The sequence below is a fragment of the Sinocyclocheilus anshuiensis genome, unplaced genomic scaffold (assembly GCF_001515605.1).
Source record: "Sinocyclocheilus anshuiensis isolate Anshui unplaced genomic scaffold, SAMN03320099.WGS_v1.1 scaffold524, whole genome shotgun sequence".
Classification (NCBI taxonomy): domain Eukaryota; kingdom Metazoa; phylum Chordata; class Actinopteri; order Cypriniformes; family Cyprinidae; genus Sinocyclocheilus; species Sinocyclocheilus anshuiensis.
In genome coordinates, this window is record NW_015555703.1 from 1,352,856 (window position 1) to 1,371,003 (window position 18,148).

Here is an 18,148-nt window from a genome sequence, read left to right on the forward strand (position 1 = left end):
AGACTTGTACGACCAACTGCATTTCCCATCATTCTCTGTGGCAGCACGAGAATGAAAAAATACACAGATAAAACACCAATTACACACCTAATGTGAATTCTTTGCTCTTCATTTTGTTAGGTTACTGATATGCATTCTGGGTTTGTTAAGAAGTGAAAAAAGAGAAGGCAATAGATGTGTCATTTGAAAGCAGTGGTAATTATAATTTCTATGTAAGTTCAAACTCAGAAGGACTTGAATGCAGCATTAGTTCTGTTCTGATAGGGACACAGTCAATAGGAAACAATGGTTTAAAAAAAGCATGCTAAATGCAAATTCAGCTTGCCATATACAGTATGCATGCATAGAACAGAAAAATTATTAAGCTCAGAAATGTATAGGCACTTTGCATTTCGTTTATTCTGCAGCTTCACTTGTAGTTTGTGTCAAACACATTTTTTTAATTGAATTGTTAGCTGCCGACAGCATAAAACCATTAATAAACACTACATTGAAATGTGTATGCACTTGCATAAGCCGTACATTGACTGTGCATTTCTCATATTCAGAAGCCTAATAAAATATTTTGCTCAGTGTTTGTTGTTTTATGCATTGATCTATTAACAACACATCCGTGTTGATCTGCAAAAATGTCAATATTCTGCCTATGTCATTAATAATTTTGCAAAAGTTTGGGCCTATGCACATGGCTGGACAGGCAGAGAGTTCATAAACGGCTTCCTTGAATGTGGCAGGGTAGACAGGGAGTTCATAAGTGGGCATCACTGCCTTGAGAGGAGCTGAAGTGGTCGCCGCCCCCTCGGGAGGCCCCGCAGCAGAAGCTGCCAACTCGGGAAGAGCTGGAGCAGACTCATGGACTGGAGCGGGTTCTGGAGCAGATTCAAGGACTGGAGCTGACTCAGGAGGAGTAACAGAGCAGTGAGTAGCCCAAACACACAGGATGGCGACCGCCATTACAGAGAGCACTGAGCCTAGGGGAACAGTCTCTGTGACAGCCAGTTCTGAGGCCCTTGGGATGCCTGCTGCTCACACCGACATCAACGGTGGGTCTGTCAGACTGGAAGCCATCTTGTGAAGAGACTCAGAGCTGGCGGCTATGACAGGATGAGACTCTGGAATGGGGGTTACTGCGGGAGTGCTGCGTTACTCCTCCATGACTCCCACAGTAAATTGAGAACTACTTAATTGCAATGCAATATCAATATACTGTTCAAGAGTCCAATTAGGTTCATGAAGTGGCATACAGTAGCTGAGTGGCTCAGAAAGCCCTCCTTGAAAAAATATAATTGAACATACTACGTCCAATGAGGTTGATGTGATGTTGATGTGACCAATGAGGTCTGCCAGTTCAGAAAGTCTCTTACATATTCCTCCATTGTCCAATTCCCCTGTTGGAGATGATTTGTGCGACTGATTTGTGCGACTGGATTCATATTTGTTGGTCTGGAAAAACTCACAAAGCTGCTGGATCTGGGTTTGGCTGAATATTCTGCAACATCGGAGGCGTGACCACAGAGTTGAAGATCCATCTGCAGGCTTTATTTTAAAAGAGTGGTCAACACAGGCAGGGTCAAACACCAGCAAACAGGTATAATCCAGGGCAGACAAAAGATTAATCCAATAAACAGGCAATGGTCAGGGCAGGCAGAAAACTATTAAAAAACAAGGTAAACAGTCCATGGTCAAAAACACGAAGGCAAGGCAAGAAAACACGGATACTAGGGAAAGGTTACAGGCTAACAATATTCAGCAACGTGAGTGTGAGTGCATCCTTTATAGTCATCCTTATTTAAAATTAGGTGAAGTCCGATAATGAGTTCCTAGGCTGGGGTTCTGGGAAATGGAGTACGGGGTAGAGTGGCAACAGTCACGAGAGTGCCCTCTGGTGGAGTTAATGGGGACTCCAGCTGGAGATTGTGACAGTACTAAAAACAGAAAGTTTTTCCTTTGCATTTTTGAAAAGTTTTGTGCACAGACCAAAGCATTGTCAAAATGGTTCCCATTCACACGGATCTGCGAAAACAGTTAAAAATGTTATATTATGCACATGGCTGTACCCAGGCTTTGAAAATTAGTGGGGCGGGGGCGGGGTTAAAGAATTGTGTTATAATAACCCCTACAAATAGAACTCATTATATACACTATAAACCTTTTAAATGAGACAGACATGTAGATGTTTGTGAAAGATGATCATACCCTATTTATTGCATCACAATTTGTTAATACTTTACTATATTTAAGGGTGGATAAATTTATCAGTTGTTTATTGCAACATTACATAACTACAATAACTTTGTCTAGTGCTCTTATGAAAGTTTATAGCACGATTTGTGAAAATTCAACTATACTGAATGACATGGCAGTGCCTAGCAGTTTTAGCAGAATCTGTTTCTCCACAGTCTCATTCTTTGCCTATGTCTGCAACCCCTGCTGGTTCTAGCAGATAAGCTCTGTTTGTCTGAAAAGTGGTGATGCCCTGTTTTGATACTTTGCCAAAGCAGCTCTTGAAAGGCAGTGTGATTAATGAGCCAGAATTGCATTACTCTTTGCATAAGGGAGGAACGGTGACCTCCATTGCCTCCAAAATCATCAGGATACCTAACACTGTCGACTAAACACTGTTTAAATAAACAGAGCAAGCCCTTAGATGGCACACCACTTTCAATTACATTTGCCCTCATTATGCAGTTTGAAGCTTTATGTTGTGAAATTTGCTGAAATATTTCCCACTTTTATTTAGCTTTGATCTGCCATTTGTGATTCTCTGTCCAAAAAAAGTCAGAGGAGCGGCCTCCACGTGGTGATGCTTTTGGCACCTTTAACAAGCTTTGGTCTGATCCATAACTACAATAACTTTGTCTAGTGCTCTTATGAAAGTTTATAGCACGATTTGTGAAAATTCAACTATACTGAATGACATGGCATAGACTTCTTCATGGCTAGTTTTTGCATGTTTCTTTTCATTCTTTAACCTACTTGTTCTACAGATCTGTGTGTACTAGTGTTAAATGCTACTGTTTTTGACAGCGTTGATAACGTTTATGACAGATAATATCATGATAATTTTTGCGTTTCCCTTACCGAATGTCGTATCCTGTCAGCAAAAACCTGTCCATGGGCTTTTTTGATTGCTTTCAGTTTAAGTGCCGGCGATGCAGTGTTGCCAGATATTGATACTAAAACAAACAAAAAACTAAAAATAAATAAATAAACTGAAATTATTTCCAATCTTTTGCAAATAAGATAAGATAACAATATTGCTGACAACTTCCTACTTTATTAACTTTCTAAAGTGTTAAATTAAGTGGAAAAGACAAGTCCAAAAACGATAGGCAAAGTAGTATCGGCACAGGCAAAACTGCTTGCGTTTGAACTTGTGTGACGTTCATGATCTCATTCACATCTGCATTCCCAACCCATCACTTTTGGGTTACTGATTATAAACGATTTACAACCCAAACTGGGTCAAACCAACTTCTTCACCTAACAATCTCAACCCAGTGTTTTTTAGAGTGTAGCCTACTACCTTAACATAGCGGTAATTGGTTAAGAAAAGCTCTTTCTCAGGGTGACACACATGTTTTTGATCAGGAGTTGAGGAAGCGGGATAGGATCTTACACAACAGTCTAACAGCAGAGGCTAATTGCTAGTTTTAATCAGCCTAGAAATTCAACAACTGTATTTTTAAACATATAATAAATAACAAGTTAAAAGATTAGCCCATGTTATTTAATTTAAATTGAACTTCTCTTTATTTGCATGGGATTTTTGTCCAACACAAACTCTCTGTTGTTCCAGTAAGGTGTTAAAGTGATTCTGTACTGTATAGCATGTCATCGCATTCCCTCAAGAATGTCCAAATGTCAGTTCCTACACCCACCAGGAACAGAGACTTCCTGAGTTCTTTAGACAGTGACAGTATAATACTCGCATCTTATGAAACTCCAACCCACATCCACTTATATTTACCACAGCAGTCTTAAGAAAGCTTCCTAAAGAAATGTTTGCTGCTCTCAAAACACTGAACACAAGCTCTGTTGACGGCATTTGTGACATAATGCATACTGGTCACTGCAAATAATAATTTAAAATCTTCTCTGTTTGTAGTAGCACACTTAGAATAGAAGTAAACCAGGCCAACATACCAAAGCAGAAATGTGAAGCTTGTATTTTTTTAAAGCACTTACATTAATTATTCAGTAAAAACCTGTTCATTATTAGAGCTATTACCTAAAGCTGTTATTTTTGAGGTGGGAATACTATGTGGACGAACATCTGTATATTTACAGTATATATAGTATACTGTATATATGTACAGTATATTTTCTCCAAGTAAATTGTTTTTAATGGATAGTTACCTAATGTGAAAACAGCATGCCCTTAATTGTACTGAATGTGTGCAAGTAGTGTACTTTATTTTAAGTAACTACTTACTTATTTTACTTTACAGTACATTTTAAACCATTACTTTTTAAGATTCTTTTGTCATTTTTTTTAAAGAATTGCACTTATTTTGATGTGTTGACTAACATACTGTATAACACATGTAAAATACTTATAATTAGTTTAAACTGTAGTGTTATTCAATGTTACATGTAAAGTTAATATATTTTAAATGTACTAAATTGCAACTTCATCATTGCAAACGTGTAATTAAAGTTTAAATAGAAATTACTTTAAAGTATATTTTAATTTACTATAAATGCTTTTCAGTATTTGGAAGTACACTTGAACTTTTATTTTAAAGACAATATAGAAGCAATTATGAAATAACAAAGGTGTACTTAAGTGGATCAAAAAGCAATCTTAAGTTAATCTAATTGCATTTAATGCAAATTTAAAATATAATACATTTTCTTTTAATTGCAATTAATATGCAATTAAGTGTCCTGAAAACATAACATTCGTTTTGCACTAAAGTATATTCGTTTACACTTTATTCTAAGGTTTCCTTGTTACAGTGTAATTATACATTTGAGTACTGAGTAATTTTAATTAACTACATGTACAGCACTTACAATATGGTTAGGTTTAGGATTAGGGTTTGGCTTAGGGTTAATTATGCATAATTAATTGTTATTATAATAGTAAGTACATGTAACGTGTAACAAGGATACCTTAAAATAAAGTGTTGCCGAATATTCTTTTAAAGTATATTATACTCATAATAAGTACTCTCTGTAAAAGTATGCTAAAGTGTGCTTTTTTCACAAGGTACCTCACATCTGTGTCTGGTGTTCTTGCACTTAGTATTCTAAATTTACCAGCATTACTGGCTCTATGCAGACACACATCTCCATTTTGCCAGTTGTGACACTGAACTGCAAATTTGCGGGGGTTTGTTTAACATGAATTGTGTAACCATGCCCCCTATAATGACTAAAAGTCGTCTAGGCCCCAATTAGAAAGTAAAAACCAGATCACATCAGCAGAACTTTGCACTAGACTTGTAAAAAAGGTGAAGACAGCTGGCCTCAGCTAAACGACAAGCATCATGAAGACAGCACTGATAAGCCACTTGAGAGAAGGTTCATAAAATATGCCTGCTTCGTTTATTCTGCAGCTTCACTTTTTTTAATTGAATTGTTAGCTGCCGACAGCATAAAACCATTAATAAACACTGCATTGAAATGTGTATGCACTTGCATAAGCCGTACATTGACTGTGCATTTCTCATATTCAGAAGCCTAGTAAAATATTTTGCTCAGTGTTTGTTGTTTTATGCATTGATCTGTTAACAACACATCCGTGTTGATCTGCAAAAATGTCAATATTCTGCCTCTTTGCATAAGGGAGGAACGGTGACCTCCATTGCCTCCAAAATCATCAGGATACCTAACACTGTCGACTAAACACTGTTTAAATAAACAGAGCAAGCCCTTAGATGACACACTACTTTCAATTACATTTGCCCTCATTATGCAGTTTGAAGCTCTATGCTGTGAAATTTGCTGAAATATTTCCCACTTTTATTTAGCTTTGATCTGCCATTTGTGATTCTCTGTCCAAAAAAAGTCAGAGGAGCGGCCTCCACGTGGTGATGCTTTTGGCACCTTTAACAAGCTTTGGTCTGATCTACAGGTTCTCTCTTGGCACTGGGATGCATCCAGACTGGATGCTAATGTTATTTTTCGTCCATACGCATCTGACAGTGACGGTTACTCTGGGATTACTTCTCATTCCAAAGGTGATTATTATCCTTGTCATTAAATCTGTAGAATGTCTGCAAACAGTTTATGGAGCTTAACACAGTCTTGTTTTTGAGAAAGGTTCATATATTGTTTCGTCCTTCACTGCAGTTCTTGTTCACTGGAACTCATACACGGGAAGATATAGCCACAGAGGCTTATGAAGATGAGCTGGATATGGGTCACCCAGGCTCCTGTCTGAACAGCAGCATAACATCTGCCTGGAGTGAGCACAGTCTGGATCCTGAGGACATTAGGGTAAGACATTTTCACCGGCCCTTTGAACTTCTAGACACACAAACAATATCCTAAAACCAAAATCTAAAAATCTGACAAACGTTTGCAACTTTTGGACCCCATTGTTCAAAATTGTCTGGTGTTGATTCAGGATCTCATTTAGATTTCTTTTTATATTTCAGTGAACTCTTGTTAGCGATATCTCTGTCTTGTTTAAGTACACTTACGGTATTTCAGACTTGGTGCATTTTAGGGATTTCATAGCAGTTTGCATGAATTTGTGGCTCCAACTTAGCTTGTTAGCAGGAAATTCTTAGCATTGATTTGAATATTACAAATAATTTTAGCCATCACAGGTTACCTGTACAAAAGGTAATGATGATGAGCATGACAGAGGTAGTGTTCATTTTTTATTCCAGTCTTATGGAGATGACAGCATGAGTATATTATAGGGTTTCCATGGTATTAGAATAGTGAATAGAAATCTTAAACTTTTTTCTCTAAAATACTTTTTGAAATGGATTGTTCTTTGCGAGTGCCATTTCCATTATTTGTTGGATCCCAGACCACTAAATTATTGATGGAGACCAGATCCCAAGCAAAATATGATCTGAGATTACTTTAATGCCAAAAAACAATAGCCTCATGATCGGTGCCCTGACATTTAGTGCAGTTGCGCTTCTTGGCAATTGGAGTTAAAATCCTAGCTTTTTGGTCCTTTGCAGTCCTGTCTCTCTCTTCACTATGTTCACTTCACTCTTCACTTTCATCTAACCCTTACCAAAAAGTAGTATACTTCAAGTTTATTTTAGCAAGTATACTTAAGTAAAGTTCAAGTATATTTTTAAGTATACTTTATGTAGCAAGTATACAAATATCAGTGCAGTATAACAATGAAAACACGGATCCTAGGAAAACAAGTATAACTCAAATATATTTAGACTTTTTCTAAGTATAAGTCAAGTATACTTAAATGTCATTTTAAGTATATTTCTGAGAAGTACATAAAGCCCATTTCTGAGAAGTACATAAAAAGTAGACTAAAAGTATACTTTCCTATTTTTAGTTTAAAAGAAGTATACTAATAGCACACTTGAATAAACTTCTTTTTCGTAAGGGAAATGCAAAAACACCAAACATAAATCTTAAGAAACTATGTGAATGCAATGAGAACTGGGTTATTTTTCACTTGATTCATATTTTGGTCAGTTTAGAATAGAGGAGTTGAGTTTGGTTCTTCTACAAGGGACATAAGAGTGAAAACCTTCACTTTGTTTTGTATTATGTGTTCTTTGCCTTTATCAGGAGGAGCTCAAGAAACTCTATGCCCAACTGGAGATCTATAAAAGAAAGAAGATGCTGGCCAATAACCCTCACTTACAGAAAAAACGCAGTTCCAAGAGAGGACTTGGACGGACACTAATGCGCCGCATCACAGAAATACCAGAGACAGTGAGTCGGCAATACAGCCGGGAAGATCGAGATGCAAGTGACCATGGGAGTAACAGAGGCACCCTGAGGAGAAACCCATTTGACCCGTCTCACTCCGGGAAGTCAAGGGAAGAATCGTTAAAGAGAAAGATGTTCTCACTGAAGAGATCTCATAGCTATGACCATACACATGACCAAAGAGGCGATACCAATGTGGTGTGTGAAGATAAAATGGAGAACTCTACTACTGAGGCTTCTCTGCTTGACACCTTGATGGGGCGGAGGTCCAACAAGAAGAACCCTGAGGTGCCAAAGGTCAAGTTAGCCGAATCTACTGAATCAGTGCCCTTAGTGTGCAAGTCGGCCAGTGCACATAACCTAGCAGTGGAAAAAAAGCCTGTACATCTTCGGACCTCTATGTTACAGAAGTCACTGTCTGTCATTGCTAGCGCCAGAGAAAGGACGATGGGTATTGCGGGGAAGACCCACAGTGTGGAAGATTCCAGTAAAAAGGGTCTCAAAGCAAGGGACAGCACAGCACTTTCAGAAGTCGATGAATCCCCTGAGTGTTTACCAAAAATGATCATCAGCCAGTCGGTTGAGTACACCAAAACACCTAGTAAGATGGGCATCATGAAGCAGCAGGTGAGCGGCAGTCAGCCTTCCATTTGTTCAGAACCAGGGAAGAGCAAGGACCTGTACGATCTCTCTGAGGTGTGCCCTTGGGAAGTGGAGGAGTTACCCACTCCAACAGAGGGCAAGTCACAGAAGCATGTTTCCATTGCCCCCACTGAAACCAATACAATCAATGGGAGCAGTGCAAGAAGTGGACACAAGTCTCAACACAAACAAAAAGGGTTGGGCCAATCGCTGTCAAACCGGCGCCGCTCCAGAGATAAGACTGGGGACAGGGATGAAGGGAGGAAACCCAAATCACCTCTCAACCTCAATGCCCACAAAGATGCAAGTCCATGGAACTTCGAGGATCTATCGGTGCAACCAATGGAGCCTGTAGGACTGTCCCCCGAGAGAACAAGCCGCAAAAAAAGTGTCACTCCCACAGATGGAAAGCCCAAGATCATACTCTCAGACATCTCCAAATCCACAGGTAGCCTTTTGCAGCCTCCAGCTCTCATGGTGGATATCTGTCCTTGGGATTACGATCCCCCTCTGTCCCCCAACCAGGACAAGACTTCCAGCCCCACATATCATTCAAAGAGAAGAGATTCTTGCTTGAAAAGAAAAGGATCCTGCTCCTCCAAAGAGAAAGCTAAGGATAAAGATGATGATAAACGAATGTCCAAAAATAAGGAGCGGAGAAGCTCCTCAAGCAAACCCTCTGAGAAGCGTCGCACAAGCCAAACATCAGAGGGGGACCAAGTTGCCACAGTGGCATCTGGCAGGAGGAGGAGCTCTACTAGAGACTCCGCCATCAGCGGTAGTAAGCGTGCTGACGTTTGCCCCTGGGAGACAGAGGTATTGCCAAGTGTTACCTCAAATGATAAACAGCCTCCAACAGACTCGACAACTCGAACACCGTCCACTTACCTCAACATGGATGAAGTTTGTCCATGGGAATTTGAAGAGAAGTTGTCAGGGAAAAGTGCATGACACAGCAATCACAAAATTAGACTACTCCAGTAAGGTTTCTGAGATGGCAGATTCCATATTTGAAAGTCAAGGCCCATCCAGACCAAGAAAGCGAACTGTAACGATAATTGGCTTCCACATCAACAACAGACACTAATGTGCACTGCAGTTATGTCGTCTGCCACTTTAAATGCTGAAGATCCTTGAAGATGGCTGGAGTCTGATTGGCTGTCAATGTTTTTATCATTCATCAGCTGGAAAACATAATTCTAAATGTGATATTGCTGTGGTGTGGACTTCACTATTTTCATATATTTATAACAATTACTAAACCTTTATAGTTATAGCTATCATCCTTGGTGTGAATGGGCCTTTGGCCTTATTTTCCCACTTATTTGCTTTACTTTTTAAATAAGTTCACATATATACCAAGTAAAACACTTTTTCAGTTTTTAAACCTGTTAGTGTTCCACTGTATTGCCCACGGTACACTGAGTGTTTTAGGCGATTTAGGCAAATTTTACAGGAACGCAAAGGGGTTAATGCTTGTTAAGGCCCGGGTATACTTCACTTTCCGCATTCCGTTCCATCTCGCGCACAGCCGCATCCGCACAGCTTTCAAAGTATACTCAACCACGGATGAGTGCGGATGGACGAGCTCGACACAGGCGCAGTACCACCTACTTGACTTGCGCTGTCTCAACTTTCACCTTGCGCATGCGCTGTTGTACGCGGACCGTCCGCGCGGTCTCAAAAAATTGCCTGCACGCGGACGGGGTGCACGGCTGTCTGCGAGCCCTCCTGATGACGAAAATTACGTAATGCGGATGGTGTGCGGAAGTATACTTTGGCCTTTATGAATGTATAATGTAAAAGTTTCATCAACAAAAACTGGCTTCCGATTGAAATAAAAATATAGTGCCTTGCAAAAGTGTTCAAACCCCTCTCATTTTCAGTTTCAAGCTTGATATTTTATGTATTTATTAAAAACAATATAAAAAAAATAAATAAAAACAATTCTGAAGGGCAGAAAAAAAACATAACGCAGTGGATGTCCCAGTGGCACTTTTGCTTCAGTTATCAGGAAGTGTTCAGACGATGCAATGTTTAACCCCTAAATAAGAATACCAAGAATCTCTTTGAATAATTAGTTTATTATTTTTTCTCACAAACCTTTCTGAAAATTAACAAAAAATTATTATTATAATACTGCAGTTTTTCCAATTCAGTAAATGAGAGAATTTGTTTTTGGGGTTTGAAGACCTTCACAAGGCACAGTTAGAGAGAGTGGGGTAAGATGAGACACATCCTGTATCTAGGAAACTGCATACTTTTTTTTTTTACAATTTATTTTAAGCTGTAATATTTGGCTGTTTTGATGGAATAAAGCACACAATATTAACCCTAACCCTACCTGTTTTTTACTCCAGTTAGTAATTCTCAAGGCAGGTTTATTATTAATAATTTTGAAGGTCAATATATATATATATATATATATATATATAATTGTTGTATAGATAAATACTTTGAAGGTTTGGCTGCAAAAAGTTGAAAATTATAAATTTTCAGTGTTATTGCCCAGGAAAAAAGATCTGGTTTGTGTAATTTAAGTCGCTTTGAACTATAGGTATTTAAAACTAACAGAAAACAAGCATTTGTGTAACATTTAAAATATAGCTGTTGTAATTTTCCCATGTGGTAAATATCCCCAGTCTCTACTCTATATCATACATGTTGGTGACCTGATAGATGTAACTGTATATCAATGATTTGGCTAAATAATAAAATTGAAACATAACATAGGTTTTTTTTTTTTTTTCTTGTTTCAAAAATGGTGGTTGGGAAAATTACTTACGGGAAGGCTGAGCTTGTAAGAAATCATATTTCATTGGCCCTATGCTTTAAATTCACGGCTGTCTGCGAGCCCTCCTGATGACGAAAATTACGTAATGCGGATGGTGTGCGGAAGTATACTTTGGCCTTTATGAATGTATAATGTAAAAGTTTCATCAACAAAAACTGGCTTCCGATTGAAATAAAAATATAGTGCCTTGCAAAAGTGTTCAAACCCCTCTCATTTTCAGTTTCAAGCTTGATATTTTATGTATTTATTAAAAACAATATAAAAAAAATAAATAAAAACAATTCTGAAGGGCAGAAAAAAAACATAACGCAGTGGATGTCCCAGTGGCACTTTTGCTTCAGTTATCAGGAAGTGTTCAGACGATGCAATGTTTAACCCCTAAATAAGAATACCAAGAATCTCTTTGAATAATTAGTTTATTATTTTTTCTCACAAACCTTTCTGAAAATTAACAAAAAATGATTATTATAATACTGCAGTTTTTCCAATTCAGTAAATGAGAGAATTTGTTTTTGGGGTTTGAAGACCTTCACAAGGCACAGTTAGAGAGAGTGGGGTAAGATGAGACACATCCTGTATCTAGGAAACTGCATACTTTTTTTTTTTACAATTTATTTTAAGCTGTAATATTTGGCTGTTTTGATGGAATAAAGCACACAATATTAACCCTAACCCTACCTGTTTTTTACTCCAGTTAGTAATTCTCAAGGCAGGTTTATTATTAATAATTTTGAAGGTCAATATATATATATATATATATATATATATAATTGTTGTATAGATAAATACTTTGAAGGTTTGGCTGCAAAAAGTTGAAAATTATAAATTTTCAGTGTTACTGCCCAGGAAAAAAGATCTGGTTTGTGTAATTTAAGTCGCTTTGAACTATAGGTATTTAAAACTAACAGAAAACAAGCATTTGTGTAACATTTAAAATATAGCTGTTGTAATTTTCCCATGTGGTAAATATCCCCAGTCTCTACTCTATATCATACATGTTGGTGACCTGATAGATGTAACTGTATATCAATGATTTGGCTAAATAATAAAATTGAAACATAACATAGGTTTTTTTTTTTTTTTCTTGTTTCAAAAATGGTGGTTGGGAAAATTACTTACGGGAAGGCTGAGCTTGTAAGAAATCATATTTCATTGGCCCTATGCTTTAAATTCTATCTTATAATAGCAGTTTTATAATAGCAGGAGGCTCATCTTACCCTATTCTTATCTACATTTTAAAATTAATTATAAATTACAAAAAATATGCAAAAACATTTCTTTAAAACTTCTATGAACAACAATATTCCCCTGGTGCTCACTTTAAGTGTGAGGGATGGATAATTAAGATCTGTCTTTTAAAAATATATCCCATATTGCTCAAAAACCTTCAATTTACCAAATATATTTAGGGATATTTTTCATATTCATGGGTACTATTTTAGACATGGTCTACAATGTTTTCATTTATTTGATCAAAGATATCCAATGAATGGTAAAGACCAGACAACTGTACACCAGCAGGTTGCAATGTAAATCAGTTGTTTCATCATTCTCTGTAAAACATTTGTATCAGTAAACTGCATGAATGCGAGTAAACCAAGCTACATTTTTAATCGGTGTTGAATATTGACAGAGAATTAAAGTTCAAAACATTTGTTTGATCATTGCATGGGAACACTTCTCTGTTGCATTGTTGTTGGTACAGTTTTTCCCCGTTTCTGTTGTGATTTGTATCAGTATCAACTACTGTCTTACAACATAATCATTGATGTCACCCTATTGATGATTGTTGCATCAATGTATACAAAGTCACATTGGCTCTTGCATGCCAGTGAGTAGGTTTGTCTTTTTACTGCACATGAAATTCTGAATCAGCAGGAGTGTTGTTAGTCTACTGAATATCTCAATACAAAGATACATTCCTAACTTCAGTATTATGCAGTTGTTATGCTCAATAGCAATCCACCCGGGTACATTTCTACTGTAAATAGATATTCTGTGCTTCTTTGTGATAGCATGTACATACAAAACTTCCTGCAATAAACATACTGTGTTCTGATTTTACTGGCCTCACGATCCTCATCATATGCTTATATGATGATGTTTTTAGTCCCTAATGGAATATTTCTCTTGGGTTTGCTTTTTGTCTACCAAAGAAAGTCCCCTAAAATGTAAAACAGGCTACTCACTAAAGTCACAATCAAAACTATTAAGTGAGTTAACATATTTAGTGTCATATTTGCTAATATTTATATTACAACTATAGCACAAAACAGAATGAACAAGTAATATATGAATATATACACAAAATATATTCATAAAATAGTTCAAATCAGTTAAGCAGTGCTGATTTGTGCTCAGGGAATAGTTGTGTTGTGTCAGTTAAATATATTTCAAGTGCTACAACATACATTAAAACATTGCAATTCTAAAGTGATTTATGACAAGTAGCCTATTTAGAGCAGATGTATGTCAGTGACACCTAAAGGAACCGTTCACTCAAAAATAAAAATTTGCTGACAATTTCCTTACCCACAGGCCATTCAAGATGTATATGAGTTTGTTTCTTCATCAAAACAGATTTGGAGAAATGTAGCATTATATCACCTGCTCACCAATGGATGCTCTGCAGTGAATGGGTGCCGTCAGAATGAGAGTCCAAACAGCTGATAAAAACATCACAATAATCCACAAGCAATCCACAACACTCCAGTCCATCAATCAACTTCTTCTGAAGTGAAAAGCTGCAGGTTTAGGGCTGCACGATAAATCGCATGCGATATTTAATGCACATCTTGTCAGTAAAGCCGGTTCTGTAATCAGTGGTAAATCTCCATTAATAACTAATAATAATTAGTTATTATTAATAACTAATAATAATTAGTTATTAATAAACGTGTTTTCTGAGTCAGTATCGCAAAGATGAAGTTGACTATTTGAATGATTTCGTTTTGAAGTAGTCATTTAAAGCTTTCTATGGATATATTTATCATGTCTGTGAGGCAAGTATTCACTGAGTTTCGGTTCATTTTTGTAAAGCGCTCCTGTTCAAGGAGACTGAGATCATCCTGTCTTCTTTATTTTACAAAAGCACAATGTTTTGTTGACACAAATAAAAATAGATCCTTTACAATTCCGAATGATGTATTATTCTTGTCAGTATGAGCAAAAATGACAGCGTATTTTAAGTTGTTTCCACTGTTATTAAGGAAAAAAAAATACAAGTGATCGTGCCAGTGCCTCCATGTCCTGCAAAGCGCACTTTAGCTTCCACTCTTTGTACAAACACTTGGATATGCACCTAACAGCACACATTTATATAGGTTAAATGTTTAAACTAACATTGTAATATGTTTGAAGTGTTTTATATCTATAGATTTTATTTTAAAGTTGTGTTGATTTGAGAAGGCTAAATTGATCAACTGTGATAAACTCACTCTGCCGCTAACCGCTTGGTCGTCACTTTAAAAAACAAAAACTTGAATTTAACAAACAAAAAATGTTCCAAATATTTTTTCTAAATTAACTTTAAGAATAAAGTTAAGTAAAGAATAAATAAAGAAACGAAAAGAAATATAACCACGTTGCCATTAAAAACAAAACTGAACTATTTTAATGGCTGCAACAGTACAGGGCTCTAGTCTTCACAAGTCTTCCGGAATCTGAGAATTCTGGCATACATTAGATAGAATGGTACATAGCCAGTTGACTCATGGGCTTTGCAGTTATAAGCAAAGGTCAATATCTGCAACATCTGTGGCCGCTTTTGCTTGCTCCTTGGTGGCAACGTCCTGATCATGTTACTCAGGGTTCTGTTAAATCATTCAATATGACCATTGCCCATCGGGTGATATGCGGTCGTTCTGGACTTCACACCTGCAACTTCCAGGAGTTCATGAATCAGTTGGCTCTCAAAGTTGGCACGCTGATCCGAATGGATCCTTTCTGGAAAGCCAAAAACGCAGAAGAACCTGTCCCATAGAATCCTCGCTACTTGCTTTGCAGATTAGTGACTACAAGGGAAAGCAAATGCCATTTTAGCAAAATGGTGAGGTATGACCAGGACATCCATGCTGTGACCACTGCAATTCTCTGTGGACCTAAAATCTATACAGACTGATTCCAGCAGGCTTGAATCCCCAGAAGAACCTGCCTCACCAGAGAAGCCGGAACAACGTACTGCCATCTCTTTAAAGCAAATGCCATTTTAGCAAAATGGTGAGGTATGACCAGGACATCCATGCTGTGACCACTGCAATTCTCTGCGGACCTAAAATCTATACAGACTGATTCCAGCAGGCTTGAATCCCCAGAAGAACCTGCCTCACCAGAGAAGCCGGAACAACGTACTGCCATCTCTTCTTTCCCATCAGGGCATCTTTAGACACCCTGTACAATACTCCATCAAGCATCTTAAGCTTCTCCCACTGTTTCAGGGTTTTGAGCACCTCAAATATCTCTCAGGCTCTTTCCCGCCTGGATGGCCTCTTTCCTCTACACACATAGAACAGAACTCTTAACAGGACTTTGTCACCTTGCTGCTTCTCTTGCAACTCTCTCAATGGGAACACTGGCAGTGGACTGGGACCTGGAGACCACTGGATTGCTCTATCACTCATGCCTACCTCTCACTGTGTGTGAACATCAAGGATTGCTGACATGTATTGTTGTGTTTTTATTACATTGCTTCAGGTATGTATTGCGGCAGTTCAGAATTCAAATATCCAGGGACTGTCGCTCAAAGTTAATGCTCTATCGTGTTGGAAATATGCCCTACACCAAACCCAACCCTAAACCTACCCGATAGTGTTAACAAATGCAAAACTGATATAAAAACGCATTTGTTGATGCAACCGTGCCATTTGAACTTCCTTATATGCAGATTTGAACTGTTTGGTCAAACCGTAGTTACACGGGATTTGAACCGGAGCTCCTCACCTCTCAAGTATGTCTACATACTCCGTGAGCTACCAAACAAACCTACCGTCTATGAAAACCCATAGATATGAAGCTAGGATTTGAACCGGAGCTCCTCACCTCTCAAGTATGTCTACATACTCAGTGAGCTACCAAACAAACCTACCGTCTATGAAAACCCATAGATATGAAGCTGGATATGTGTGATGCTAACATTCAAAAGCAGCAGTTTTCAAATCTCCCAGCATATTAAAATTGTTTTGTCATAAGTCATAACATAATATTATTCAAGTAATTGTGTGAAAATTACGCTTTATTAATCGAAACTCTGTAAATTTGTGTGAAAAGGAATAAAAGGTGTCAGAGTTTTACTGCCTCTAGTGTTCATTTCTTTTGGAAACTGCATTGATATGTACTTATTGGTATGTATTTCGCGTCTCGTGAAAAAGTGCCCCCAGGTACGTTTTTGCCATGAGACCAGGTAGACCTGATCTGTGTTAGAGCAATCCGCTTTGTGGAGATACAATTCCATCAGTTCAATCCATTCCTGAACTGTGTATTTGTGTACTAACACTCTAGGTTTACCAACAGCAGGCTCTTCCACCCCAACAACCCTCTACCCCTCCCTAGGTATGGTGTCATCATATCAGAGTCTTTCCTTACCCCAGCCATTGTATAAACTTACAACAATAACAGAATAAACACAAAGGAGAACTGACCTCAGACAATGTCAGACAAGAGTGAGGACAAACCAACAGTTCAGTGTGTCAGTCTGAGAAAAGTCTCTTTTTTTCACAGCTACTGGAACAATGGTGAAACCGATTCCTCAGCTTCCACACGTAGCACTCAGACGTCACGAATGCGTTGCACAATTCTGGCAGTCGGCTGCGGCTGATCCAGTTGATCCAATAGGTCACGGCACCATTTATGAAGCAGGTTCACTCTGGTTGTGTTTCCACTCGCTGAAGACAATGCTGATGGAGGAGGTCTCAGGATATTTTATTCTGCAGAAATACACACATTTTTGGACACATGTCTCTCCCCTTCACTCAGGGCTCTTGTTAGCAGAGCGAGAGAGAACACGCCTGACCTCGGGCTTGAGTGAGCGGAGGCGGGCGGGCTTGAGAACGGCGCAGCTGGCGGATTTGATGAAGGAGCGTCCGGTGGGCTTGCGGCAACCACATGTGACGACCCCGGGCTGGACTCCGCTTCGTCCACGGTGAAAGCCTATCCGGCAATCAACAGCGCGAAGTTAATGTATTTCCTCAGCGACCAGCACGGATCAGCTCTAGGCATGACGAAGTGGATATCGTCCTCTTTTGGAAGACCAAACAAAGTAGTTTCGCTTTCACAACGAAACACACAGTGCTTTCACGACATGGCGGCGGCGGCAACAACAATGCTACAGCGAGAATAAAAGTTACGCCTTCTTTTTTTGCGTGAACATTTGGGCGGCGTTATACAAATCTTCCCACATCCTGACGTAGACATGTGGGGGCGTGTTAGAACGAGCCGTTTTAGGTAGGCGTGGTTGACTTTTAACTTTTATAAAGAATATCTCTTTATATTTGAGACTTTAGTCTTTGCAACTTTACAGATCTTCTTTATGCACCAAGAGCTTGTAACACTCCAAAGAGAAAGGAATAATTGAAATCGCATCATATGACCCCTTTAAAAAGACAGAACAGTGCCAATGTAATCCACCTACAAAGACCACAAAAATATCTCTGAATAAATGAAAGTCTATGAAAATTTAAATATTGGATGTTAACAATCACTTAATTAAAGGAATATTTCACTCCAAAATTAAAATTGTGTCATCATTTAATTTGCCAAAACCATGTTATTGTTCTGTGGAGCAAAAAAGGATCATTTTGCCCATAGTTATAGATTCATCTGAAAGCCATAAACAGGCACTAC

The 18,148-nt window shown here is 38.2% G+C and overlaps 1 protein-coding gene across 1 annotated transcript in view; it reads left to right on the plus strand.

Annotated features, from left to right (window-relative positions):
• Positions 1-9,654, plus strand: part of LOC107671743 (probable G-protein coupled receptor 158) — a 50,223-nt gene extending 40,569 nt beyond the window's left edge. Inside the window, exons 9-11 of the mRNA XM_016464689.1 lie at positions 6,083-6,188; positions 6,301-6,447; positions 7,732-9,654. Of these exons, the coding sequence (XP_016320175.1) occupies positions 6,083-6,188; positions 6,301-6,447; positions 7,732-9,468 (1,990 nt within the window). The 3' untranslated portion in view covers positions 9,469-9,654. The remainder of the gene's footprint in view (positions 1-6,082; positions 6,189-6,300; positions 6,448-7,731) is intronic.
• The last annotated feature ends 8,494 nt before the right edge of the window (positions 9,655-18,148 follow it).